This window comes from Leucoraja erinacea, chromosome 6 (genome assembly GCF_028641065.1).
Source record: "Leucoraja erinacea ecotype New England chromosome 6, Leri_hhj_1, whole genome shotgun sequence".
Taxonomy (NCBI): Eukaryota; Metazoa; Chordata; class Chondrichthyes; order Rajiformes; family Rajidae; genus Leucoraja; species Leucoraja erinaceus.
Window position 1 is genome coordinate 58375180 of NC_073382.1, and position 27348 is coordinate 58402527.

General features: G+C 42.4%; 1 protein-coding gene across 8 annotated transcripts in view; it reads right to left on the reverse strand.

Annotated features, from left to right (window-relative positions):
* LOC129698193 (mitogen-activated protein kinase kinase kinase kinase 4) overlaps positions 1–27348 on the reverse strand; it is a 270553-nt gene that overhangs the window by 140468 nt on the left and 102737 nt on the right. For 7 of the 8 annotated variants that reach the window (XM_055637147.1, XM_055637146.1, XM_055637154.1 and 4 more), the window contains exon 3: positions 4439–4495. In XM_055637147.1, coding sequence (XP_055493122.1) covers positions 4439–4495 — 57 coding nt within the window. Of the gene's footprint in view, positions 1–2723; positions 2777–4438; positions 4496–27348 lie in introns of those variants that run through there. The other variant, XM_055637150.1, reaches the window with a different exon arrangement.

Genomic DNA, 27348 nt, shown 5'->3' on the forward strand with positions numbered 1-27348 from the left:
TTACTCATGGATTGCAATCATGTTGTGCTCATCAACATAGGCCGGCACAGTGGTAGAGTTGCCGTGTTACAGCTCCAGCGGCCCGGGTTCGATTGACCTAGGATTGTAGCTGGATGTTCTCCCTGTGAACACATCGTTTTTTTCTGGGTACTCTGATTTCCTCCCACACTCCAAAGACGTACAGGTTTGTAGGTTAATCATTTTTTCTAACTTGTTAATAGTCCCTATTGTGTAGAAAACTGTTATGGCAAGAGGTGATCGTTAATCAGCATGGACTCGTTGGGCCGAAGGGCCTGTTTTCGTGCTGTGTCTCTCAAGTCTAATATTCCTATCACAAAGTCCTCATCCTCTTGACTGTCGTTCTGTCTGGTGTATGAATGCTCATACACCAGACGGCTTTGCAAAGAAAAAAAACAACTAACCTTCCAAGTTGATAAATTTTTAAAGTTAGAAGTTGGAAATAACAAAAATTTTCAAGATCCATAGAAAGGAAAGCAGGAAAAAACAAAAATAGAGGAAACCCTGCGATGTGATAAAGCAGGATAAATTAAGTGACAACGTGAGAAAACAAATGGGAAGTGTTAATGGGATAAGAAAACAGTGTATCTGGTAAAGATAAAAAATAATCAGGATATGAAATTGTGCATCTCAATGTGGTTCGGAAAGTTAGAATGTGCCTAATGAAAAGATGAGCTGCTATTCTCAGCTTATGTTGAGATTGATTAGAGCAAAGTAGGAGACAGAAAATCAAGTGGTCAGTGGTTTTGAAGAATCAAAATAGCAAGATATGGAAGTTCAGGGTAACACTTAAAGATTCTAAGATGTTCAATAAAACAGTCTAGTGTTCTTAAGATCATTCCTAAGCAGAGTTCACTTCATTAACAACAAGTAGATTATAAAAAGTTGAAAGAAGTAAGCAAATCAATGTCACGCTGGAGTGGTTGCTTTGGGCTGTTGACATTGAGGTGGTGAAGAGCAGATACCGCATCTCCTGCGACTGCACGGACAGCTGATATGCTATCTGAGCACAGCTGAGCACTATCTTGATTTTTTTTTTCCCTTATCGAGAGTTGGTCTTAATCATTACTATCAGGACACAAAGTCAGGTTTCATGCCCTTAATGAAAAATTATTTAATCATTTTAATTCCTTGATTGCCACCATGCTTGACTATTTAACTGACACGTACTACACGGATCAAATCTTTGCCCAAGTCTCAGTGCCAAATAAAGCAATCCCGTTTTCATACTGAAACTTATGCACCTTGAGGCATCCCCATCCTTGGAAACTATTAGTCTCAACCGAAATGGTCACATCACTATTTAGATCACATTTTCACACCAATATCATTGTAAGCCTCAATCCATCGCAGATGATGCATGTTTACACACATGATTTTAATGATCGATTTAAAAGTCTATCAAATGCCACCATCCATCAAAAACTAGCTTGTTCCAATCGACATTCTTTTTCTCTGTCCCTCCCCTGCTCTTAACTTGATTTCTATTCGTGAATTTCAAAACGCTCATTGCAAATCCCTCCATGGCCTTAACTTACCTCTACTCCTATAACTTCACTTGGTAAATGTGAACGTACTGTTCTGACCTAATCTTACAATTCAACATTCAATATTTTGGCCAGATACGATGGAAATCTCTCCCAAAACCTTTCCTCTTTCTTCTGAAGGCAATTATTCAATGATGCTTTCAGCCAGCACATATAACTCTTCCCCCAACCTTTAATGGCTTATTTTTCCACTGTGAAATATTCTGGGACTTTGGGTGTATTGATGCTGCCCAAAAATGGTAAATTATCATTCTCTTCATAGTTGGGGTCAGAGCACAGTAGTTTAATATCATCCTTCAAGCTTAAAGGAAAGAAAAGGATAAAAGTAATATGTTTTCCTGCCAGTAACATTTTCTAGTCATGTAGATCACAGTAATGACCATGAAAAAATAGCCAGAAATTCAAGGAACCTATTATAATGAAATATTTCCTGTCAGTTGAGATGTCAGAAACTGCCTACAAAATTTGTCAGCTCATCATTTTGGTTGGCACTGAAAGGAAAATTGTTACGGTACGTAATGCAGAGGTCTATTTTATTGAATACAAACACATTACATTGGAGACAATTTAAAAGTTAATTTTCTTCAACTGAATATTCAAAACAAGCCATTTAAAACCACTTTGTGTGGTTTTGAACCTCTTTCAAAACTACACAATTCACAACAAAAAAAGCTTAACTGACCTGCTATTTTACAAAATAATAATAGTCAACAATTCCCACTACTCAGTCTAAAATTTCACTACAGCCAAGCACATCTTGGATCTCTTACACGTGGATCCTTGCTGTGTGCATACAGACATCTACATGTTCTAAATCATTACAACCATCTTGGTGCCTATAAAGCATTTGGGCCATGGACGAAATTCCATAGATAAAAGCACGCAATCAAATATAATATTGAAATGTTGATTTACCCCACTGCATGTTAGCACCATCAGCAGAAAACTATCATTTGGATTACTCAATAGATAGATAGATCTGCAGTTTCTAGGTTGCTTAATGGCCACTAAGCATTAGTGGAGCATGAACTCACCAGCAGCAGTCAATGATAAACTACGTGTTTTGTAAAACATTTTAATCAGACTTCCACTGCCATTGAAACATGGATGCAAATCAATAAACTAGCGGAATTATTATATCACAGAATGTGGACTCACCTCCGTAACATCCATAACTTTAATGGCTGCCAGCTGGCCTGTTTTGACATGGCGACCCAAAGAAAGAAAAACAAGATATCAGATCGTTGAAATTTTTTTTTTTCAATTAGATCGGCTACCTGTGAATTGAAACTTAACTTTTGCTTATTCAAATGGCAAATCTGCTGTGTAAGAAAACTGTTTTGAAAAGCAAAGAATATTTAAAGCCAATAAAAGCTAATTTTTACCTAACACCAAGGCAAGGAAAACTATGCAGGTCATGTGAGACCTCTGCTGCATTGCACACTATTTTTCCTATCTTCAATAATTCTACTTTCAATTCTCTTTCATATCAATAATATTCTGTTCCCTGTTTACTGGACCATAAAAAGCTACTAATAAAATCATTCTGTCAATAAAACTTCAAACTACCCTCTGACCTGCTGCTGGCACAACTTTGTGTGAACAAAACCTTGTCACTCTACGGCATAAATCTTCTCTCCCCTGCTCTTGTGACTGCAAAACATGTTGAAATCCCTCCATGGCCTTAACTTACCTCTACTCCTATAACTTCACTTGGTAAATGTGAACGTACTGTTCTGACCTAATCTTACAATTCAACATTCAATATTTTGGCCAGATACGATGGAAATCTCTCCCAAAACCTTTCCTCTTTCTTCTGAAGGCAATTATTCAATGATGCTTTCAGCCAGCACATATAACTCTTTCCCCAACCTTTAATGGCTTATTTTTCCACTGTGAAATATTCTGGGACTTTGGGTGTATTGATGCTGCCCAAAAATGGTAAATTATCATTCTCTTCATAGTTGGGGTCAGAGCACAGTAGTTTAATATCATCCTTCAAGCTTAAAGGAAAGAAAAGGATAAAAGTAATATGTTTTCCTGCCAGTAACATTTTCTAGTCATGTAGATCACAGTAATGACCATGAAAAAATAAGCCAGGAATTCAAGGAACTATTATAATCAAGAAATATTTCCTGTCAGTTGAGATGTCAGAAACTGCCTACAAAATTTGTCAGCTCATCATTTTTGGTTGGCACTGAAAGGAAAATTGTTACGGTACGTAATGCAGAGGTCTATTTTATTGAATACAAACACATTACATTGGAGACAATTTAAAAGTTAATTTCCTTCAACTGAATATTCAAAACAGTCTAAAACAAACCATGATAAACCACTTTGTGTGGAACGCTCTTTATAAACTACACAATTCACAACAAAATATTGAAAGCTTAACTGACCTGCTATTTTACAAAATAATAATAGTCAACAATTCACACTACTCAGTCTAAAATTACACTACAGCCAAGGCAAATCTTGGATCTCTTACACGTGGATCCTTGCTGTGTGCATACAGACATCTACATGTTCTAAAATACATTACCACCATCTTGGTGCCTATAAAGCATTTGGGCCATGGACGAAATTCCATAGATAAATGCAAGTAATTTGGATCAAATATATTGTGAATTTACCCACTGCATTTAGCACCATCGCAGAAAATATCAATTTAGATGTAATAAGAATAGATGCTGCAGTTATACATTTGCTTAATGAGCCACTAAGGTGCTTAGTGGAGCATGAACTCACCAGCAGTCAATGATAAACTACGTGTTTTGTAAAACATTTTAATCAGACTTCCACTATGCCATTGAAACATGGATGCACAATCAATAACTAGCGGAATTATTATATCAAAAAGAATGTGGACTCACCTCCGTAACATCCATAACTTTAATGGCTGCCAGCTGGCCTGTTTTGACATGGCGACCCTAAAGAAAGAAACAAGATATCAGATCGTTGAAATTTTTTTTTAAATTAGATCGTTTGTTGAATTTGAACTTATTTTTATTCAAAGTAAAATGCTGTGTAAGAAAACTGTTTTAAAAAGCAAAGAATATTTAAAAGCCAATAAAAGCTAATTTGGTACTAACACAAGGCAAGGAAAACTATGCAGGTCATGTGAGACCTGCTGCATTGCACACTATTTTTGTCTTCAGGTATGGGACACTTCATAATTCCTACATTTCAATTCTCTTTCATAAGGTTTAAATATGCAAATCCAATATTCTTTCCCTGACAGACTGGACCATAAACTACCTTGAACAAAATTTATACATCAATAACATTCTAACCTGCCATTATAAGCAATAAATATACATACTCTCACACTCATTGTGTGTGAACAAATGGAAATTTATACAATAGCAAATAAAAAATAGCACGTCATAAAATTCTCCTGCTCCTCCTGTGGTGGGCTGCAACATGTTGAAAATCCAGCGGCGACCAGAACAAGGTACCTTTGGGTGACTACTCACGACTGTACAGGCTTCACCCCATGACATGCCAGGGTGTGAGTAATCACCTCAGTCACCCAAAGAATCATAGCGTCTTTCTGGTTGCGACTGAATTTTCAACATGTTGCAAATTTTCGCTGACCTGCAACGACCTGTGACGGGTGCCGGCAGTCGCATAAGTGGGACAGTCCCTTAACAGTATACTACATTAAATGACCAAAGTCGCCTGGTTGCACATAATTACGAGCATTTTTTTTCAAATTATCTGGTGGTAAATTCAGACAGACATATGCTTCAGTTGTGAAAAACCTCTTTCTACTCCAGCTGAGGTCACTGGTGCATACCCGAACAAGCTACAGACTCTATATTCATGTCGATATCTTGTGCATTACAACTACATTTGAGAACTTTAGCTATGTTTTCTATTTCTTCAAGATCTTTGTTAGTTAAAATCACTCTCACATTTTCCTTGCATGTCTTTACCTACATCGCCAAGAACTTTACGAATATCGTCAGTTACTTTGTTGAAAACCTGCAAGTTATTCACTAATGTTTCGCCACATATCTCAAGGGAAGTGATAGCTTGTGGGAAGTTTGCAAAATTGGAAGCAATAAACACAAGATTGCGGTGGAGGGACTTTTTCTGCATGATTTCACTGACGATAACATAGAAAACGTCATTGTAATCACGGTACAACTAGAGAAAATAGCACGACCTTTCAGCAAATCGGCAAAAAAAGGCTGATTTAGGCACTAGATCGTGAAAAATACATTATCCTGGTGGAATCATCTAAAAAGGCATAAAAAGACACATGGCATTTATGGCAAACTCCTGGCTCTAATAATAACACGTGCAGAGAATCTGGTGTGAATTCCTGCCCTTGTCGCTGGTACACTGGGAATTTCCAATGGTGTTCCCATGATATTCAGATGGTTAAATTGTTCTCATTTCGCGATCCCTTTGCCAGAGGTGGGCCTCGGTGCTCCAATTGTGGATGCTTGCGGACATAACATCACGGAGCCCGTAGTCTCTGGTCAGAGACCGACTTTAGGAACTCCAAGCCGCGGGAATTTCGATCGACCCGACGCGGGGCTTCGACCGCCCTGATGGATGATTCGACTGCCCCGACCGTGGGAGAATAAAGAGGAAGAAGATTGGACTTTTTTTGCCTTCCATCACAGTGAGAAATGTGGGCAATCCGCTGTGGTGGATGTTTATGTTAAATGTTATGTAGGTGTGTCTTGTTGCTTTTTTTCCCTTATGGCTGAATGGTAATTTGCATGTCACTGTACCTTAATTGGTACATGTGACAATAAGAAACCTCTGAACTCTCTACCCATTAACAGTGCAAATACCTTTGTAAGAAGCATGCCAATGGTTCAAGTTTGGTTTAATAAGATGAACAACTTATATGGAAGAAACTGCGAGCCACAGAATTCTGCAGTTCATGAAATTTAGAGGTCTGCTTAGATAACTGTAGCAATGGAGACAGCGAAAATAGGTATTTCACTAGCACTGAAGCTTGAAAGCAGATGGTGATGGAAGTGCAGCACAAAGGTTGCATACTCTGGTTTTTCAAGCTAGATGTTGTGGAAGGAGAATGGCCAGAAGTATGGAATCATTTAGATTAAATTTGATGGATTCTATCAAATTTAAACTTTAAAATATTCAAGTTAACTCGCATCATGGCAGGCAAGCAGTCTATCAAAATGGTCAATAGCATGTTAGTTTAGTTTCGTCTAGTTTAGAGATACAATTTGAAAACAGGCCCTTTGGCCCATTCTGACTGGCAATCCTCATACATAGCACTATCCTACACACTAGGGACAATTAATAATTTTTTACCAAAGCCTGTATGTGTGGAAGGAAACGGGAACACTCAGGGAAAACCCATGCAGTCGCAGGGAGAACGCACCACCTCCATACAGACAGCACCTGTAGTGAGGATCAAACCCGGGTCTCTGGCGCTGTAAGGCAGTAACTTTACCGCCGAGACATCATGCCACTAACTTGAGAAATTCTTGAGAAATAATCACAAACACACAACATATTCAATCCATAAGGATTCTACAAACGGGAGAAAGATCTGCAGGTAAATTCTAAAAGAAAAGAGACATTTGTACTGTCAGAATTCAAACACTCTTCAGTTTTTGTGGGAACACTCAGATGAAAGAGAATTATTTTTAAAGAATAATTATTATATTTCCTCACTTCACCAAGCAACCAAATTCCTTAAATCTTTTGCATTAAAAAAAGATCAATCTAGACAGACAGGCAGGGGCCTTGCTATTTGGGACCATACAATCATGATCTTAAAATTTTAAAAAGATTCCCTACATCGTGGAAGATACTTTGCATTTATGAAATATGTCACTTCAAACAATTCTTTAAGTAGCTCACATGAAACTCCATCCTATTCATCCAAATAGCAAGATAACTATCTAAACCCGTAGGCAGTCATTCCAGTTTAAAACAAGATATCCTTAATCTTGCACACCAATTAAATACTGCTTCTTTGAAAACAAAGAGAATTACATTCTATCACATAAAATAAGCATCTGGTGAAGGTGTCCCAAAATACATTGCCGACTGCTTTGGGGCCACCTCCTGCACCTACACACAACTGACTGACTTCATCCACTTCACCACCAACTTCCATCCGGCACTCCAATACACCTGGACCATTTCCGACACTTCCCTACCATTCCTTGACCTCACCATCTCCATCGCAGGGAACAGACGTCTGACCGACATACACTACAAACCAACTGACTCACATGGCTATCTGGATTACACATCTTCCCACCCTGCCCCCTGTAAAGACTCCATCCCCTACTCCCAATTCCTCCGCCTACGCCGCATCTGTTCCCAGGATGAGACATTCCATACCAGGGCATCGGAAATGTCCTCGTTCTTCAGGGAACGGGGATTTCCCTCCGCCACCATAGATGAGGCTCGCACCAGGGTCTCATCCATACCCCGCAACACTGCTCTCTCTCCCCATCCCCGCACTCGCAACAAGGGCAGTCTTTCTCGCCTTTCACCCCACCAGCCGGCAAATACAACACATAATCCTCCTCCATTTCCGCCACCTCCAACGTGACCCCACCACTCGCCACATCTTCCCATCTCCCCCTATGTCTGCCTTCCGCAAAGACCGCTCCCTCCGCAACACCCTTGTCAATTCTTCCCTTCCCTCCCACCGCCTCCCCGGGCACCTTCCGTTGCAACCGCAAGAAATGCAACACCTGTCCCTTCACCTCCCCCCTCGACTCCATTCAAGGTCCCAAGCAGTCGTTCCAGATGCGACAAAGGTTCACCTGTATCTCCTCCAACCTCATCTGCTGCATCCGCTGCTCTAGATGTCAGCTGATTTACATCGGGGAGACTAAGCGGAGGTTGGGCGATCATTTCGCCGAACACCTCCACTCAGTCCGCAATAACCTACCTGAACTCCCGGTGGCTCAGCACTTCAACTCCCCCTCCCATTCTCAATCCAACCTCTCTGTCCTGGGTCTCCTCCATTGCCAGAGTGAGCAACACCGGAAATTGGAGGAACAGCACCGCATATTCCGCCTGGGCAGCTTGCGTCCTGATGGCATGAACGTTGAATTCTCCCAATTTTGCTAGCCCTTGCTGTCTCCTCCCCTTCCTTAACCCTCGAGCTGTCTCCTCCCATCCCCCCGCCCTCGGGCTCCTCCTCCTCCCTTTTTTCTTCCTTCTCCCCCCCCACACCCCCATCAGTCTGAAGAAGGGTTTTGGCCCGAAACGTCGCCTATTTCCTTCGCTCCATATATGCTGCTTCACCCGCTGAGTTTCTCCAGCAATTTTGTGTACCTACCAAAATACTAAGGCTGGGAGGGAAGAACCTGGAAGAAAAGTGCAAGGTTACAGACCTAAGCTTAGGTATGATTTAAAGATGACCAGACTCCATGGGTGTACCAAACTAACTTTTCTGTACATAGATTCTAGTTTTATTTTAGACAGAGCATGAAAACATGCCATCAGCCTGTCGTGTCCACACCGACCAGCGATCGATCATCTGTTCACGCTAGTTCTATGTTATCCCACTTTCTCATCCACTCCCTACACATTTTTACAGAGGCCAAATAACCTATAAACCCACACGTCTTCAGGGATGTGGGAAGAAACTGAAGCACCTGGAGGAAATCCAGGTGGTCAGAGAGAATGTGGTCACTCCACACTGACAGCACCTAAAGTCAGTATCAAACCCGGGTCTCTGGTGCTGTGAGGCAGCAGCTCTACCAGCTATGTGCCACAGTTTCTCTCTGCTGCTCAAATCACAAGGCAAAAATAAATTTAAATTAGATCACCTGATTGCAAAAATCAAAATTTAAAATACAGAATTAAGTTTTGGGGGAATAGGATAGGGAAATAGTAACAAATAGGATGAAAATGTAATCTTCCACTACGCAGCTGAGATCTATTAACCCAGCACAAACTAACCCAAACCTTACCACAGATCTTTCTTCTCCTGAACGATATACAATGCATCATTTTTACCCACTTGGCAGATAAAATTTCAGAGATATAATGTGCAAACTGTGTATTACAATTTCAATTTCCAACAATTGCCACACCAAGTGGCCCACATCTCATTTCCTGATGATGATGATGATTAAAGAGTCATTGAGAGCAGTTACAAATTTCCATAAAGAAAACAAACTACATTCCTCACTTTCTGTTTAAGTATTATTTTCCCCAGATGATGCAGCACTTCTACTTATCAACATATTGTTTATGCTGGGAGAAGCAACTTTTCAAATAATCATTTTGCTTGGATAAAGCATGATTCTTTGCAAATAAATATAGAGTAATAGTTCCAGATACAACAACCCTGTTCTTTTCACTTCAAAATGCACTTTCAGATATTTAAGAAATTTCATACATATAAACCCACTCCACATATATTAAATAGACACTTAACTAGTTTGAAAATATATTTTAAAAGCAATTAAAATGATCACCCTTCTATCTCTTCCGGCTGCTGCAAGTATTTATTTAGGTTTGACAATAAGATCTAATTCCAGAAGGGATAGATCTACTTTGACATGCAATTTTTATGATTGCAGAAAAAACAACTCCAAGCATACATTTTTATTACAAGTTTTTCAAATGGCAGGATTCTCCTCTGCATATCTAACTTCTCCTCCCCCGCCCCAATCCAGAGGGAATTCCAGAACATGAGTTTGCTGGAACAAAGCATTTTCTGGTGAGCACAGTTGAGAGTTTGCGCTGGTCCTTCATATTCAATTACTTGTGCAGGACTGATTGTGCAAGGGTGAGTGAGGCCAATGGGGATTCCAGGATGTCAGTAAATGCGTCATTTAACCAATGAGATACAGAGCAAGAATGGGGGGAAAAAATTGTATGACTTAAGTCTTACTAATTGCAAACAGAAAAAAAGTGCCATGGATAAAATATAACGCAGAATATGGATTTCACAACTTCAACTATTTGCTTTCTGAACTACATTTGTTGACTGTCTGTCACATGGTAGACACAAGGAACTACATATGCTGATTTACAAAACAAAAGAAAGTGTTGGAGTACCTCAGCCGGTCTTGCAGCATCTCTGGAAATCACGGATAGGCAACATTTTGGGTCAGTACCATTTTTCAGACCAATTGTAGGAGGGGTGAGAAAGCTGGAAGGGAGGTGGGGGCAGGACACAGCGTGACAATTGATAACTATATTTTGGGCGAGGGTGGTATTCAATGGCAGATGGGTGGACAAAAGACAAAGATGGGAAGAAGGCAACAGGGTGAGAGATAGAAAAAGTGAGAAATGTGAAGTTGGAGGAAGGGATATAGGTCGAAGGGGAAAGGGGTGCTGTGGGCTAGTTACCTAAAAGGTTGGAGGCTTAGGTAACTAATTTTACCTCTAATGTTCATGCTGTTGGGTTGTAGACCACCCAAACAGAATAAAATGCGCGGTTCCTCCAGTTTACGTGTGGCCTCAGTCTGCCTGTGTAGGAGGCCCAGGTCAGTTGGGTCGGTGTGGGAACAAGAGGAGGAGTTAAAATGGTTAGCAACCAGGAGATCCAGTAGGCCTTGGCGGACTGAGCACAAGTGTTCATCTAAAAAGTTGTCTAGTCTATGCTTGGTTTCACCGATGTAAAGGATCCCACATAACAAGATGAATCGAATTTGGCTTAATAACAAGAGGAATCGAATATAGGAGCAAAGAGTCCCTCCTGCAGTTGTACAGAGCTCTAGTGAGACCACACCTGGAGTATTGTGTGCAGTTTTGGTCTCCTAATTTGAGGAAGGACATTCTTGCTATTGAGGGAGAGCAGCGTAGGTTTACAATGTTAATTCCCGGGATGGCGGGACTGTCATATGCTGACAGAATACGGCAGCTGGGCTTGTACACTCTAGAGTTTAGAAGGATGAGAGGGGATCTCATTGAAACATATAAGATTGTTAAGGGTGTGGACACGAGGCAGGAAACATGTTCCCGATGTTGGGGGAGTCCAGAACCAGGGGCCACAGTTTAAGAATGAGTAAGCCATTTAGAACGGAGACGAGGAAACACTTTTTCTCACAGAGAGTTGTGAGTCTGTGGAATTCTCTGCCTCAGAGGGCGGTGGAGGCAGGTTCTCTGGATGCTTTCAAGAGAGAGCTAGATAGGGCTCTTAAAAATAGTGGAGTCAGGGAATATGGGGAGAAGACAGGAACGGGGTACTGATTGGGGATGATCAGCCATGATCAGATTGAATGGCGGTGCTGGCTCGAAGGGCCGAATGGCCTATCCCTGCACCTATTGTCTATTGCCTATTGCCTATTATCGAGAGCATCGAATGAGGAAAAATGAGGCTAGAGGAGGTGCATATGTCTCACCTGGAAGGGCTGCTGGGGTCCCTGGATGAATGTGAGGAAGGTGGTCTAGGGACAGATGTTACATCTCCTACAGTTAAAGGCAAAATAACCTAAGGAGGGGGTTGTTACAGTGGGAAAGGATGAGTGAACCAAAGAGTTGCGTAGGGAATGAGCTCTGCAGAAGGCAGAAAGGGCTGGGCATGTGAAAATGTGACTGGTGGTGGGATCACAATGAAGGAACTGTCAGAAAATTGTGTGTTGGAAGCAGAGGCTGGGATGAAAGGTAAAGACTAGGGGAACTCTATCCTTGTTCTGTTGGGGGGGGGGGGGGGGGGGGGGGGGGGGGCAGTGAGAGCAGGACACAGGTCCCAGAGAAGACATGAGTGAGGAATGGAAAGGAAACAAAGGAAACAAAGGAAAAAGGAAACCATATTTACTAAACAAAGAGGGAATCTCTCATGTCAGAGAATGGAAGGCCTCATCTTGCGAGCAAATGTGGCAGAGATGGGGAAATTGAGAGCGTTTGCAAGAGGCAGGGTGGGAGGAGGTGGCAGTGGGACACGGTGGGTTTATATTTAATGTTAGTCAATAGTCTGTCTGCTGTGATGGAGACAGAGATCAAGAAAGGGGAGAGAGGTGTCAGAGACAGTCCAGGTGAATTTGAAGGCAGAATGGAAGTTAGTGGCAATAGAGTTCTGCATGGGTGGAAGAGGTAGCCCCGATACAGTCGATGTAACGGAAAACAAATGATGCCAGTGTACATTTGGAACAAGGACTGTTTGACGTCAACAACAAAAAGGAATGCATGGCTGGGGTCAATTCTAGTTCCCATAGCTTCGTCGTTAACAAAGAAAGTGAAATAAGTCAAGAGCTAAGTTGCGGAGTGTGCGGCAGAGGGAGGCACAGGTACCTTCCCCTGCAACCGCAGAAAATGCAACACCTGCCACTATACCTCCTCCATTGACTCTATGCAGGGACCCCGACAGTCCTTTCAGGTTAGGCAGAGGTTCACTTGTACCTCCTCCAACCTCATCTACTGTAACCGTTGTTCAAGATGTGGACTCTTATTCATCGGCGAGACCAAACGCAGACTGGGCGATCGTTTCGCGGAACACCTTCACTCAGCCCGCGTTAACCAACCTGATCTCCCGGTTGTTGGACACTTTAATTCTCCTTCCCATTCCTACACTGACCTTTCTGTCCTCGGTCTCCTCCATTGTCAGAGTGAGGCTAAACGCAAATTGGAGGATCAGCATCTCATATTTCGCTTGGGCAGCTTACAGCCCAATGGTATGAATATTGATTTCTCTCACTTCAGGTAGTCCCGACATTCCCTCTCTCTCTCTATCCCTCCCCCACCAGTCGCACTAGCTTCTCATTTTCACCCTACAAACAGCTTACCTTTAAACAGCTCAATGGCCAGTTTCCTTTATCATGGCCACTTTTTGCATATCTTTCATTCATTGTTCTTTATCTCTCCACATCACCGTCTATATCTCTTGTTTCACTTATCCCATAACCAGTCTGAAGAAGGGTCTCGGCCCAAAACATCACCCATTCCTTCTCTCCAGAGATGCCGCTGAGTTACTCCAGCTTTTTGTGTCTGTCTTGTGAGGTGATCAATTCACGTCGATTATGCTACTCTCCTCCACCTGGCAGAACTTGTCCCGACCCTCAACATCTCCTCTTTTGTTACTCCAGGTTAAAGGTGCAGCCAAATAACTCACATGAGCCCCAGCTATGCCTGTTCTTCGGAGATGCTGCCTGACCCACCGAGTTATTCCAGCGCTTTGTATCTTTACTTGAAGAATACAATAAGAGGATTTCAGTATAGGAGTAAAGAGGTTCTTCTGCAGTTGTATAGGGCTCTGGTGAGACCACATCTGGAGTATTGTGTACAGATTTGATCTCCTAATTTGAGGATGGACATCCTTGTGATTGAGGCAGTGCAGCGTAGGTTCACGAGATTGATCCCTGGGATGGCGGGACTGTCATATGAGGAAAGATTGAAAAGACTAGGCTTGTATTCACTAGAGTTTAGAAGTATGAGGGGGTATCTTATAGAAACATATAAAATTATAAAAGGACTGGACAAGTTAGATGCAGGAAAAATGTTCCCAATGTTGGGCGAGTCCAGAAACTGGGGCCACAGTCTTAGAATAAAGGGGAGGCCATTTATGACTGAGATGAGAAAAAACTTTTTCACCCAGAGAGTTGTGAATTTATGGAATTCCCTGCCACAGAGGGCAATGGAGGCCAAATCACTGGATAGATTTAAGAGAGAGTTAGAGCTCTAGGGGCTAGTGGAGTCAAGGGATATGGGGAGAAAGCAGGCATGGGTTATTGATAGGGGACGATCAGCCATGGTCACAATGAATGGCGGTGCTGGCTCGAAGGGCCGAATGGCCTCCTACTGCACCTATTTTCTATGTTTCTAATTTGTCTTTGTTATTTGCATCTACATCACAATTCCAGCAATTTGATGAAATTCAGATGATGCCGAGCAGGAGGTACTGTGTACCCCTGGCGAACAACCCTGTGCACACTGTCCAACAATCTGTGATGCTTTGCAATTTAAGGCACCCTCTTCCTTGTGCAAAATGTCTCGATATTTTTCTGATGTAAATAGCAGGACAAGCATTTATCCCACCATTACGAATTCTATCCCCATAAAGCAGCAGCACATTGTTCACTTTAAATTGATTATGTATCCCTGAAATCGCTCCACGAGCAACATTTGCCATTTGGGCAGCCAGCTTTACTCCACCCTCTGGCACTATTCCATTATAAACTTCTGTCCGGTCTTTCAAAATCCTTAAGACTCTCATCTGTTCCCACACTTTTACCTCTTTCTGATCACCACCCATCATTTTCCAATAATACATTACAAGTCTGACAAGTAGCAGCAGGAATTACAATGAGGCTGCATTGTATTAAGTGTTACATTCATGATATAAGCTTTCAGGTGATGCAAAAAGGGTAAAACATACATCATTTGTTGCACCCCACCTCCAACAAACTTCCCATGGAAATGAAGCTAATCTTCGGAACTATGGGAAGCTGTTCACTCTGCAGAATGAAGGTCTCCAGAATGGTGTCTACACTCCAGAGTGAAGGCCAACAGACCACTTGTTGAACCAAAATTATGCACTGGCAAATAACTCGCCTCCCAGCTCACTTAAGACTCCACTGTCTACAAGCAATGTGATGGAAAACAATACCCTTGCATGCACACAAAGCAGCTCAATACCACTCAATACTCAATCAGGACAAGAAGGCTCTGCAGAGAGTAGTGTGTTCGGCCGAACGTACTATGGGAACTTCACTTGCCCCCCTGCAGGAACTATACATCAGGAGGTGCAACTCCAGAGCCAACAATATCATGAGAGACCCCTTCCACCCCTGCAACGGACTGTTCCAGCTGCTACGGTCAGGCAAACGCCTCCGTTGCCATACGGTGAGAACGGAGAAGTTGAGAAGGAGTTTCTTCCCATAGGCCATTTGGACTGTAAACGCCTATCTCACCAGGGACTAACTCTACTGAACGTTTTTCCTTCCATTATTTATTATGTAAAAGAATATGTGTGTTATGATTGTGTTTATAGTTTGTTTGGTTGTTTGGTTGTTTGTCTTTTGCACAAAAGTCCGCGAGAATTGGCACTTTCATTTCACTGCACATCTCGTATGTGTATGTGACAAATAAACTTGACTTGACTTGACTACCAAGGAAGACAAAGCAGTCCACTTGATTGCAAACTGATCCACTATTAAATATTAATTCTTTCCAACAACAGCGCAGCATGGTTTCAGAATTCACAATGCATTGCTACAACATACCATGGTCTTTACAAAGGCAACTCCCAAAACCACAACTTCAATCATTTTGGGAAAAAAAAGTCTAACAGTTGCAATTAAGTCTGCAATTTGCCCTCCAGGCTACCAACTAACCGTGAAAATATATCTGCTTTCTTCATTGTTGTTGGGTTAAAATCCTGGAGTTACCTAACATCACCAGAAACGTGGCCACATGCCCAAGGATGTGAGATTTGAATTAACAGCTCATAACTATCCTTTAAAACCACAGTGAAAGTTCGTGGGACACCAGTTTCTTCCACAACCCAAACTAAAGAAGGAAATCTACTGTATTAACATTAATGGTCCCAATACCCACACACTGGGCAAACCAGATACTAAACAGAATGATATGCTAGAGATGGAGCATCATCACAACCCTTGTAGTCTAGTGCAAATGCAGCCACCACCAAACAATAAACGCAATTAAATATATAGACATCAGCCCTTAACAATAATATTAGATTTTTATGCAACAAATCCCCGACAGAGACCAAAATTCAAATGTCTTTTTTGTTATTTCAGGAAATAATATCTCTCAAATGGTCAAAAAACTGCTTAAGCATTTGCAATAAAATGACACCACCTAGGGCTGCATAATTTGATCCAGTGCCGATAAACGTCACGAACTGCAGTCTTTTGCATATTTGTGCACATCACCTGGGAGTTGTCTGCAAACCACAAACTACTCTGTGGTATGTGCCACCATTGCTGAAACAAAGAAATGATCTTCAAGCAGCACCAGCTGCTGAAAGTATCGAGGCAGCTCTTGGCGTGGGAGTGCTGGGATGTACACAGAAGAATGCATCCAACACCACAAGAAACTGCGGAGAGTTGTGGATTCAGCGAGACCATCACGCAAACCAGCTTCCTTTCCATTAACTCCATCTACATTTCACGTTGCCTCGGCGGGGCTACCAGCATAATCAAGGATCAGTCTCACGCTGGTCAAGCAAGAGATACAGAAGTTTGAAAACGCACCCCTCCGATTCAGGGACTATTTCTTCCCAGCTGTTATCAGGCAAATGAATGGTCCTCTCACCAGCTCGAGTGTGGTACTAATCTCCCATCTACCTCATTGGAGACCTTTGAACTATCTTGAATGAGACAATCTCGCACTAAATGCTGTACCCTATATCTTTTAGCTGTGCACTGTGGATGGCTTGAGTGTTACCATGTATAGTCTTTTCTCTAAATGGATAGCACGCATACAAAGGCTTTTCACTGTACCTAGTTAAATGTGACAATAACTGAACTAAACCTCCATTCCCCACTGGACATCACAATAGCAGAGGTGAACATCCAAAGAATCAATAAGCTCACAGAAGTAGCCCAAGCCAAATCCATCAGTAACAGAATCCTGCACAATGATTCATGTATAATACGTTAAAATCAAACACCTGTGGGCCTGCTTTTTTACTTATGGAAAACACTTTCTACATTGAAACATGTGGCCAAATGTGGCAATAACACAATTAAATATGCATCACAACCTGTGCTCCTTGTGTCCTTTGTTTAAGAAGGAACTGCAGATGCTGGAAAATCGAAGGTCTGAAGAAGGGTTTCGATCTGAAACGTTGCCTATTTCTTTTGCTCCATAGATGCTGCTGCACCCGCTGAGTTTCTCCAGCATATTTGTGTACCTCCTTGTGTCCTTCGGCACTAGGCACAATACATATAGTCTGCAAAATTGGGCAAATCCAAGTTTCATTGTCTGCTAAGATCAAAAACTTTCCTCCACTGATTTCACCCTCATTTCAATCACCTACTGCATAAAACTTATGCCTAACATTGAAAACATTTCTGTATCAATGTTACATTCTACATCTAACACAATCAAGCGTTATCTAACTGAACATTGTGCAGGAAATTAATCTTGTCTCATGCATATTTATGCTATGGCATAAGTTTCTGAAAAAATACATAACCACACTCCTTAGACACTTTAACAAATCATCCTTTAGATACACCAGGGCCTCTACATAAACAAAACAAACGCAAACACATCAAAAGGCAATGGTTCACTGCACAAGATGGACCCTCAAAATTAAAAAAAGTATGATCCTTTCATGTTTGGAAACAAATTATTTTTGGAATTGTATTCTACCTTGTAGAGCATCAACGTCTTACTAGAATACTCTAAAAAACCATCAGACAATAGTCCCAAACCATTAGAAAATTTTATATTCGAAGAGCATAAAATATATTGCTTTCTCTTGCTGAATATATTCACAGTATATTGTTGATATGAATATCAAATCATCCAAAGATTTAAGCTGGTATTTTCATAATTTATCCTATATCTCAAACACCAAAAACAACTACTGAACTACTGTACCTAAATTACATTAGCGACTAACAAACTGAGTTCAAAACATAAATCAAGTACATATATTTGCATATTTCAAAACGAGAAACTAGTTTTCAAGGGAGTAATTAAGCCAATTTACATCATTATTCAAAAACGGCATTCCATTAAAGATAATTAATGTAACATAAACAGATTGGAATGAGAATCCGAGTGCACAATGTACAGTTTAATCAATACCAGGGCACAGATAAGAGTTTTGATGCATGTCTGCTTGAGTGCTGGTGAAAATGAGATTTCAGCAAGATTAAATATTGTTAGCTCATCTACATTCTAAGCAAACCACTCCATTTGCAAAATAAAGCTGAAAAATAAAAGCTCTGAGTTTTTCACAGGTGCATCTGTTTCTGGTCTTTTTAAACAATGTCGTGTGTATTCAGTTGTGGCATTTCTTCTAAGCACAGTAGTCGAGTGTTCTATGGAAGGATTTAAATAGTACAGACGCATACATTCAATGTCAGAATACAGTGCATCTTTGTCAAGAAGGATGCCACTGCAAACTTTCTTATTTGCTATTTCAGCAAGTGTGATCCGACATTACTGGCCAAAAAGGGACAGAATTTTGCTTTTAATCGTGATTATGATCAAAACAAAGCAAAATCAACAAAATGAAATGCCATTTAATGAAATGCTCTCGGAGCAAAAATGTTCCAGAGCATTTCACAGATATGAAGCCAAATAAAAGATTGATGTCGAGACACACACAAAAGCCCACGGGGGTCAAAGGGCAAAAGGCTTGGTCGAAAATGATACTCTTAAAGGAGCTGCTTAAAGAAAGACAGAGGCAAGAAGAGGTTGCAAGGTTTGTGTGAAGGGTGGTATTTGGGAGCCTTGGCAATTGATGGCACAGTTTCCAACAGTGAGAACTAATTTAAGAGAAGCTCTGGAGGCCAGAAGAGAGCGGGAGTAATGCAAATATATCAGATGGCTATAATGCTGGGACTCACCTCCCATTTTATTCACATTGGGCAGCTTACAACCCAAAGGTATGAACGCTGATTTCACCAATTTCAAGTAACTCCTGCATTCCTTGCACCCCCTCCCCCCTCCACCTCCCCTCCCTTGCCCTCACTGTTCTCATCCTTGTATCCCTGTCGTTAGCACATCTTCCGGAGCCAACAACGGGCCATTATGGACTCCATCCTTCCTCAGGCCGTGAATAAGCAGAACTTGGTAAAATGAGAAAACATGGCTGAAATTTGTATTCCTATGAACCCCATCGCTAACATGTTAAAGAGAGAACTGCAGATGCTGGAAAAATCAAAGATAGACAAAAATGCTGGAGAAACTCAGCGGGTGAGGCAGCATCAATGGAGCGAAGGAATAGGTGACGTTTCGGGTCGAGACCCTTCTTCAGGCTGATGTTGGGGGGGGGGGGGGGGGGGCAGGAAAATAAAGGAAGGCGGAGACAATAGGCTGTGAGAAAGCTGGGAAGGGGAGGGAAGGAAGGAGAAAGCAATGACCACCTGAAATTGGAGAAGTCAATGTTCATACCACTGGGGTGCTAACATCCTAAGCTTACAACATTTTTCATTTACAGGAAGATTTTAATCTTAGATTCAACCCATTATTTTTCTGAAAGTATATGCAATTCTTTTTTACCACTTTATTCTGCCTGGCTCCTGCCAGAAGAGGTAGAGACAAAATGCTGGAGTTACACGGCGGGACAGGCAGCATTTCGGAAGAGAAGGATTGGGTGATGTTTTGGGTCGAGACCCTTGTTCAGACTGTCAGGGGAAAGGGAGTTGAGAGATATGGATGGGTAAAGTGTGAAAATGACAGGTCAAAACAGATGATGATAAGGAAATGTAGAATGGTTCATTGTTAGCTGAATAGAAGGAGGCATACCATCAGTAAAATGAATCAGAAGGACAATGAAACTATTCTGAGAACTAGGGTGAGGGAGGAATGGAGAGAGAGGGAAAGTAAGGGTTACTGGAATTTAGAGAAATCAATATTCATACCACTGGGTTGGAAGAGGTAGACATGTTCAACTGTTACATGCATCTATAATTGAATCCTGGTTTACTCACTATTTGCCCCAGTGGCTCATCACTTAATATGTGAATAATGCTTCTGTGCAGTACAAGGACAACATTATCTCTCTGCTAATACTCACATGGAACAAAGACAAAACATTTTAATATGACAGATAAAATATTACACTGTGACCCACAAAAATAAGCCTCAAGTGTTTAAGAACATGTGGAATGATTAAGTATTACCAGGACTATACCTTACAGGGCTGTCCCACTGCAGCGACCTAATCTGCGAGTTAAAGAGTGTCTTCGACCTTCAAGCTCGAGGGCACTCGCCTGAAAAACCTCGAGCTGGATCGACCGTCAGCGGTGAAACCGCGAGCTGGATCGACCGACTGCACGCGCACACACACACACATCGCAAAGGCGGGGGCCAGGGAAAATGGGGGAGCTCTGTCTGAAATTCACACCCGCGATGAAGAGGAAGGTAAAAGACGTCTGCACAGTGTACGGTAAGTCCTTGAGAGAGCGCGGGGAGGGGAGGGGAGAGAGGGGGAGAGGGGGGAGAAGGGGAGAGGTGAAGGTGGGGAAAAGGAGTGGAGAAACTTTTAAGAAGTATAATAAAGCTTAGCAGGCATTTAATTTACCGGTCGGTTTTCCTTGGTCCTGAAAACTCCAATGAGCCAATCAAAATGCCCGGTCAGCGAAGGAGATTGCCTACGGCTGCCCTCGACTACCTGTCACTACATAGCGACCCCACTACACTGCACTACGAGTTCAAAAGAACCATGTCGACCAATTTTTACTTGTGGAAAATATTTCAACATGCTGAAAAAATTTCCGCGACCTAGCTGAGGCCGCGAGTATGCAGGAACTTCCCTCGAGCATGAAAAGAGAGTTCCAGTGACCTCATAGGACCTCCTAGGACCACATGTCGACCATGCTGCGAGTATGTCGAGGGCAAACTCTTCTAAACTCACAGATTAGGTCGCCGCAGTGGGACAGCCCCTTAAAGTTGATAACCAATAAATAACCTTTCTTGCTGTATAGAGAATTATATTTCAAATTACTGCAAACTAAAATGAGATACAATTTCTCTTCTACAATAGCAAGTTTCTTTGTGGTGGTACAGATACATAAAAAATAGGTGCAGGAGGAGTCCAGTTGTTTCAACCAAGTAAAATCTTAAAAATCCTTCTTTGCTCAACTGCTTTTGAAAGGGAAAATAATTATGCACTTTAGTCCAATGAATACTAAAACTTAATTAGCTTCACATCCAAGATAATAATGCATTTAACTGGCATTTTAAATTCTCACATTTACTGTGCATCAAATGGTGTGCAATTTAACTCTACATGCAGAGAAATGGTGTATCATGTTATGGAAGCACGTTTTCTGGAGGCAACATAGAAGACGGCTGGAAAATAACCTGCATAGCAAGAAAACACAGTGACTCTGGTATTCCATGAACAAGATTACCAAGTTTTAAAAATCCACGAGTGTAATGAAGGTACTAAACACATTCAATGCAAGGTTGCTGCACAGTGGAGCTGCGGTAGAGTTGCTGCCTTACAGTGCTCTGTTCCTACAGAGAAATCAAAAGTTTCAACATCTCATTTGTTAATTTCTATGCTACTCTCACATTCACAAGGACCAGTCGTGACTCTTCCTTTCCTTAATTTGTGTCCAACCTCATCTTTCTCACAGAGGGTGCATTACATTCAACATATAACTCACCCGGAGAAAACCCACGTGGTCACAGGAAGAACATATGAACTCCATCGTTGGCAATTGTTGGTCAGCTCGGACTTAGTGGGCCGAAAGCCCTGTTTCTATGCTGTATCTCTAAACTGAACCGAACTAAACTAACACACAAGCTCCCACAAACAGTGACATGATTAAGACCATTTAATTTTATTTAAGACATAACTGATCCTGTTCGATCCAGTCTCTGAGTGCTGTCTGTGCAGAGTTTGTATGTTCTCTCTGTGCCCGCGTGGGTTTTCTCTGGGTGCTCCGGTTTCCTCCCACACTCCATAGACATGGAGGTTTGTAGATTAATTGCCTTCTGTAAATTGTCCCAAGTGTGTAGGATAGTGCCCGTGTACGGGTGATCGTTGGTTCGAGCGGGCTTGGTGGGCTGAATGGCGTTTCTGCGCTGTATCTCTAAAATGACTAAAGTGAAGATTAAATGCCAGGAATATGCTCCCACTCTATTTCACTGCAGTGCCAAGTTTGAATGTATCGTACCAGTACTGTGTAGTGTTCATTTGTTTACTGAAAAAAGAAAGTACTTGAAATAGATATGGAGTAGTTCAAATGATGCCGGGTTTGTTGTATGAGCAGAGTGTAGATTGGGACTGCATCCTTAGAGATTAGAAGGTTAGGAGATCTTATCAAAACTGACCAAATTCCCAAAAGGCTTGAGAAGCTAAATGCAAGGAGATGTTTCCCCTCACAGAGTCAAAGAAAAAGGGTCAAGTGTCAAGAGTGTTTTATTGTCATATGTCCCAGATAGGACAATGAAATTCTTACTTGCTGCAGCACAACAGAATATGTAAACATAGTACATAACTGGAGAAAAAAAGTTTAGTGTGTATATGTATATACACATGCACACATACACAATAAATAAACAAATATAATGCAAAAATAATAATAGTCTGTTGTAGTTCAGAGCTTATTTGTTGTCATGTTTAATAGCCTGATGGCTGTAGGGAAGAAGCTGTTCCTGGATGTTACAGATTTCAGGCTCCTGTACCTTCTTCCCAATGGCAATGGTGAAATGAGTGTGTAGCCAGGATTGTATGGATCTTTGATGATGTTGGCTGCCTTTTTGAGGCAGCAACTTCGATAGGTCCCTTCGATGGTGGGGAGGTCAGAGCCGGTGATGGACTGGGCAGTGTTCACAACTTTTTGCAGTCTTTTCCGCTCCTGGACGTTCAAGTTGCTGAACCAGGCCACGATGCAACCAGTTAGTATGCTCTCTACTGTGCACCTGGAGAAGTTCAAGAGAATCCTCTTTGACATACCGAATATCCGTAATCTTCTCAGGAAGTAGAGGCGCTGATGTGCCTTCTTTATAATTGCATTAGTGTGCTGGGTCCAGGAAAGTTCATCGGAAATTTGAAGTTTTTGACTCTCTCCGCCATCGTCCCATTAATATGAACAGGATTGTGGGTAAGTTTGAAAGTAACAGATAGGCCCCAGAAGACTGAGACAAGGAGAAATGTGTTCATTTAGAGTGTAGTGAACCTTTGTGATTTCTTTCCGCAGACAGCTGTGGAAGCTCAGACAGTGTATTCCTTTCAAATAGAGAATGATCGATTTCTATACAAGGGAATCAAAGGATATGGGAATGGTGGAGCAGACTTGGCAGGAGTGTCTATTCCCGCTGCTACAACTTATGCTCTTAGACAAAATGGAGCTGTTCTGAAAATACAGCACTACCACTACTCCACTGCAATATCAACTCAGATTTCTGTGTACGACACTCTGGACCCAGAACATTCTCACCACAAAATTAGGGTGCTCGCAGGTGACAGATGTAAAAGTAGTTTGAGGGGAAATCCAGGGTACCACATTTCCCAAGTTCATAAGTTACAGGAGCAGAAGTAGGCCATTCAGCCCATCAAGTGTACTCCACCATTCAATCATGGCTGATGTATCTTTCCCTCTGAACCCTATTCTCCTGCCTACACCCCGTAACCCTTGATACCTTTATTAATCAAGAATCTATCAATCTACACCTTAAAAAAACCATTGATTTGACCTCCAGAGCCATATGTGGCAATGAATTCTACAGATTCACCAACCTCTGACTAAAGAAATTCCTCATCTAAAGGAGATCTCGACCTGAAATGTCACCCATTCCTTTGCTCCAGAGATGCTGCCTGTCCCAGAGTTACTCCAGTTGGAAACTGAGTATCTTAGCTCTAAATGCGAACCTCGGGGGATGGTTCTATTGAAGTCTTTAATTGCCTCAGAGCAAATTTTAAATGCTACTTTTAAATAAACTGAGAGTTGCACAACAGAGGATCTTATAGTTAGCCCAAGCAAAATCTAATTCCCACCCCTCCCCCCAGAAAATAGATGCAGCAGCTCTGAAAGATTGGAAGGAAATTCTAAATCACTTGCTTTAAGCCTCTGTCCCACTTTCCAGAGTTACTCACAAATTCTCCCAAGTTTTCGCCTTGATTCAAACGCAGAGAATTACGGTAATAGCCAGCGGTACTCAGGGCTATTTTTTTTACTCATGGACATTTTTCAACATGCCGAGAAAAAGTCCCGACTTACCTGATGACTCGAGTACCTACGGCTGGCATTACGAGCCGCTACAAAATATCTACGGACTCCTAGGGACTCGCTTTGGACATTCTCCGAGTTTGAATCAAGGGGAAAATTCGGGAGAATTCGTGTGTAACTCGGGAGAGTGGGACTGGGGCTTTACAAAGTAGGACATTATTGTAACATTTTTGTAACATTACTAAAAGTTTATTTCATTATTAGAAAGCAAAATTGTAACCACCAACCTCAAAACAGACAAGTGAAAGTAAACAGTCGCTGGATTTACCCAAAACCAGAGATTTACTTTTTTAAAAAATCTAATTTGTTTATTTACTTTCTTTTCAGGAGTCAAACAAAAATTAGTTAATTGCCGGGTACTCATCTAATCACCATTTCTTTGATGGGAGCACTGAAGGTACAGAACCATGGCCATTTTATTTCATCTTGTCCCTTCCTGAAAAAAACAATAATAAGGTTGGCTTCCACAGCAACTACCAGAAATGGGAACTATAGTTTCAACATCACTTTTTTCACAAAGTTGATTGCACTTAAGAGAAGCCCCAATCTGTTATCTTTGAACATCCCAAAATAGCACCTAGCTTTGGACAAGAACTCCTGGGCGTTCACCCATCATTAATGCTGGGAATAGGCACTAGTTCCATTTTTGGTAAGGGGATCTTGATTCACACTTCCTGATCAGTGTGAACTAATGTAGAATCTAAGGGGGCGGCATGGTAGCACAGTGGCAGAGTTGTCACACCCAGGGCATACAGCAGGCACGAGTCCAACCGCAGCCAAATAATTAAAGTCTTACATGCTGTGAACAATTCCAAGTGAGATAAGTTCTAAGACTATAAAACATTAATGCAACTCCAGTGTGTTATACTACGCTGCAGACAGGTTTGTTTCCTTCCATAACAGTTTTGAAATCTTCTTTCCAGTACTCATATTAGAGTCATTCATCATCATCATCGTTAAAAATCATTAGCGACACCGTGGTGCTGGTTTCCAACGGGAACGGTGACGGATGCACATCTTTGTCCTGCAGTTCCTGCGGACTTCCGCCGTTGGAAGTATAGGATTTTGGTGTGTGTGCTTTATCATCATTCCTTACAATGCTATGTACGACAGTGATAGCAACTTCTACTGAAGTGTAGATGGCCATTGGCTCGCTAGAAGCTCATCCGCCCTTTGACAGGTCATGTTTTTGGCTCTGCTGGGGGTCCACAGCCCCCTCCTGACCTGGCAAACCATGTGGGAGAAACGGTTTAGGCGCCGACTATCCGACCATTAAGCAAGTAGCACGGGATTACATGGTACCCGTGGCAGGAGGAACTCCCCCCGACCTGGCCTGAGAGTCAAACAGCATGGAAATTGGTCTTTTGACCCAACTTGCCTATGCCAACCAAGATGCCCCATCTATATTAGTCCCACCAGCCAATGTTTGCCGCATATCCCTCTAAATCTTGCCTATCCTTGTATGTGTCTAAACATCTTTTAAATGTTAGGTTCACAAAAAAGCTGGAGAAACTCAGCGGGTGCAGCAGCATCTATGGAGCGAAGGAAAAAGACAACGTTTCGGGCCAAAACCCTTCTTCAGACTGATCGGGGGTGGGGGGGCGGGGAGAAGAAAGGAAAAAGGAGGAGGAGCCCGAAGGCTGGGGGATGGGAGGAGACAGCAGGAGGGCTGAGGAAGGGGAGGAGACAGCAAGGGCTAACAAAATTGGGAGAATTCAATGTTCATACCCCCAGGATGCAGACTCCCCAAGCAGAATATGACGTGCTGTTCCTCCAATTTCTGGTGTTGCTCGTTCTGGCCATGGAGGAGACCCAGGACAGAGAGGTCGGATATGGAGTGGGAGGGGGAGTTGAAGTGCTGAGCCACCGGGAGGTCAGCTTGGTTATTGCGGAGGTGTTCGGCGAAACGATCGGCCAACCTCCGCTTGGTCTCACCAATATAGATCTGCTGACATCTAGTGCAGCGGATGCAATAGATGAGGTTGGAGGAGATGCAGGTAAACCTCTGTCGCACCTGGAACGACTGCTTGGGTCCTTGAATGGAGTCGAGGGGGGAGGTAAAGGGACAAGTGTTGCATCTCTTGCGGTTGCAATGGAAAGTGCCCGGGGAGGGGGTGGTCGGGAAGGAAGGGAAGAATTGACAAGGGAGTTATGGAGGTAGTGGTCTTTGCAGAAGGCAGATATGGGGGGAGATGGGAAGATGTGGCGAGTGGTGGAGTCACGTTGGAGGTGGCGAAACTGACAGAGGATTACTTGTTGTATGTGACGGCTGGTGGGGTGAAAGGTGAGGACTAGGGGGACTCTGCCCTTGTTGCGAGTGGGGGGGAATGGGGAGAGAGAGCAGTGTTGCGGGGTATGGAAGAGACCCTGGTGAGAGCCTCATCTATGGTGGAGGAGGGGAACCCCCGTTCCCTGAAGAATTAGGACATTTCAGATGCCCTGGTGTGGAATGCCTCATGCATTTCAACTCCCCCTCCCACTCCGTATCTGACCTCTCTGTCCCGGGTCTCCTCCATGGCCAGAGCGAGCAATACCGGAAATTGGAGGAACAGCACCTCATATTCCGCTTGGGGAGTCTGCATCCTGGAGGCATGAACATTGAATTCTCACAATTTTGTTAGTCCTTGCTGTCTTCTCCCCTTCCTCAGCCCTCCTGCTGTCTCCTCCCATCCCCCAGCTTTTGGGCTCCTCCTCCTTTTTCCTTTCTTCTCCCCCCCCCCCCCCCACCCCCGATCAGTCTGAAGAAGGGTTTCGGCCCGAAACGTTGCCTTTTTCCTTCGCTTCATAGATGCTGCTGCACCCGCTGAGTTTCTCCAGCTTTTTTGTGTACCTTCGATTTTCCAGCATCTGCAGTTCCTTATTAAACATCTTTTAAATGTTGTTCTGCCAAATTTTGCTGAAGAAAGCACAATTTTCTAAGATGACTAATATAACTTAGTACCATTCCACAGAGCTGGGTCCAGTAAACCAAACCTGAAAAT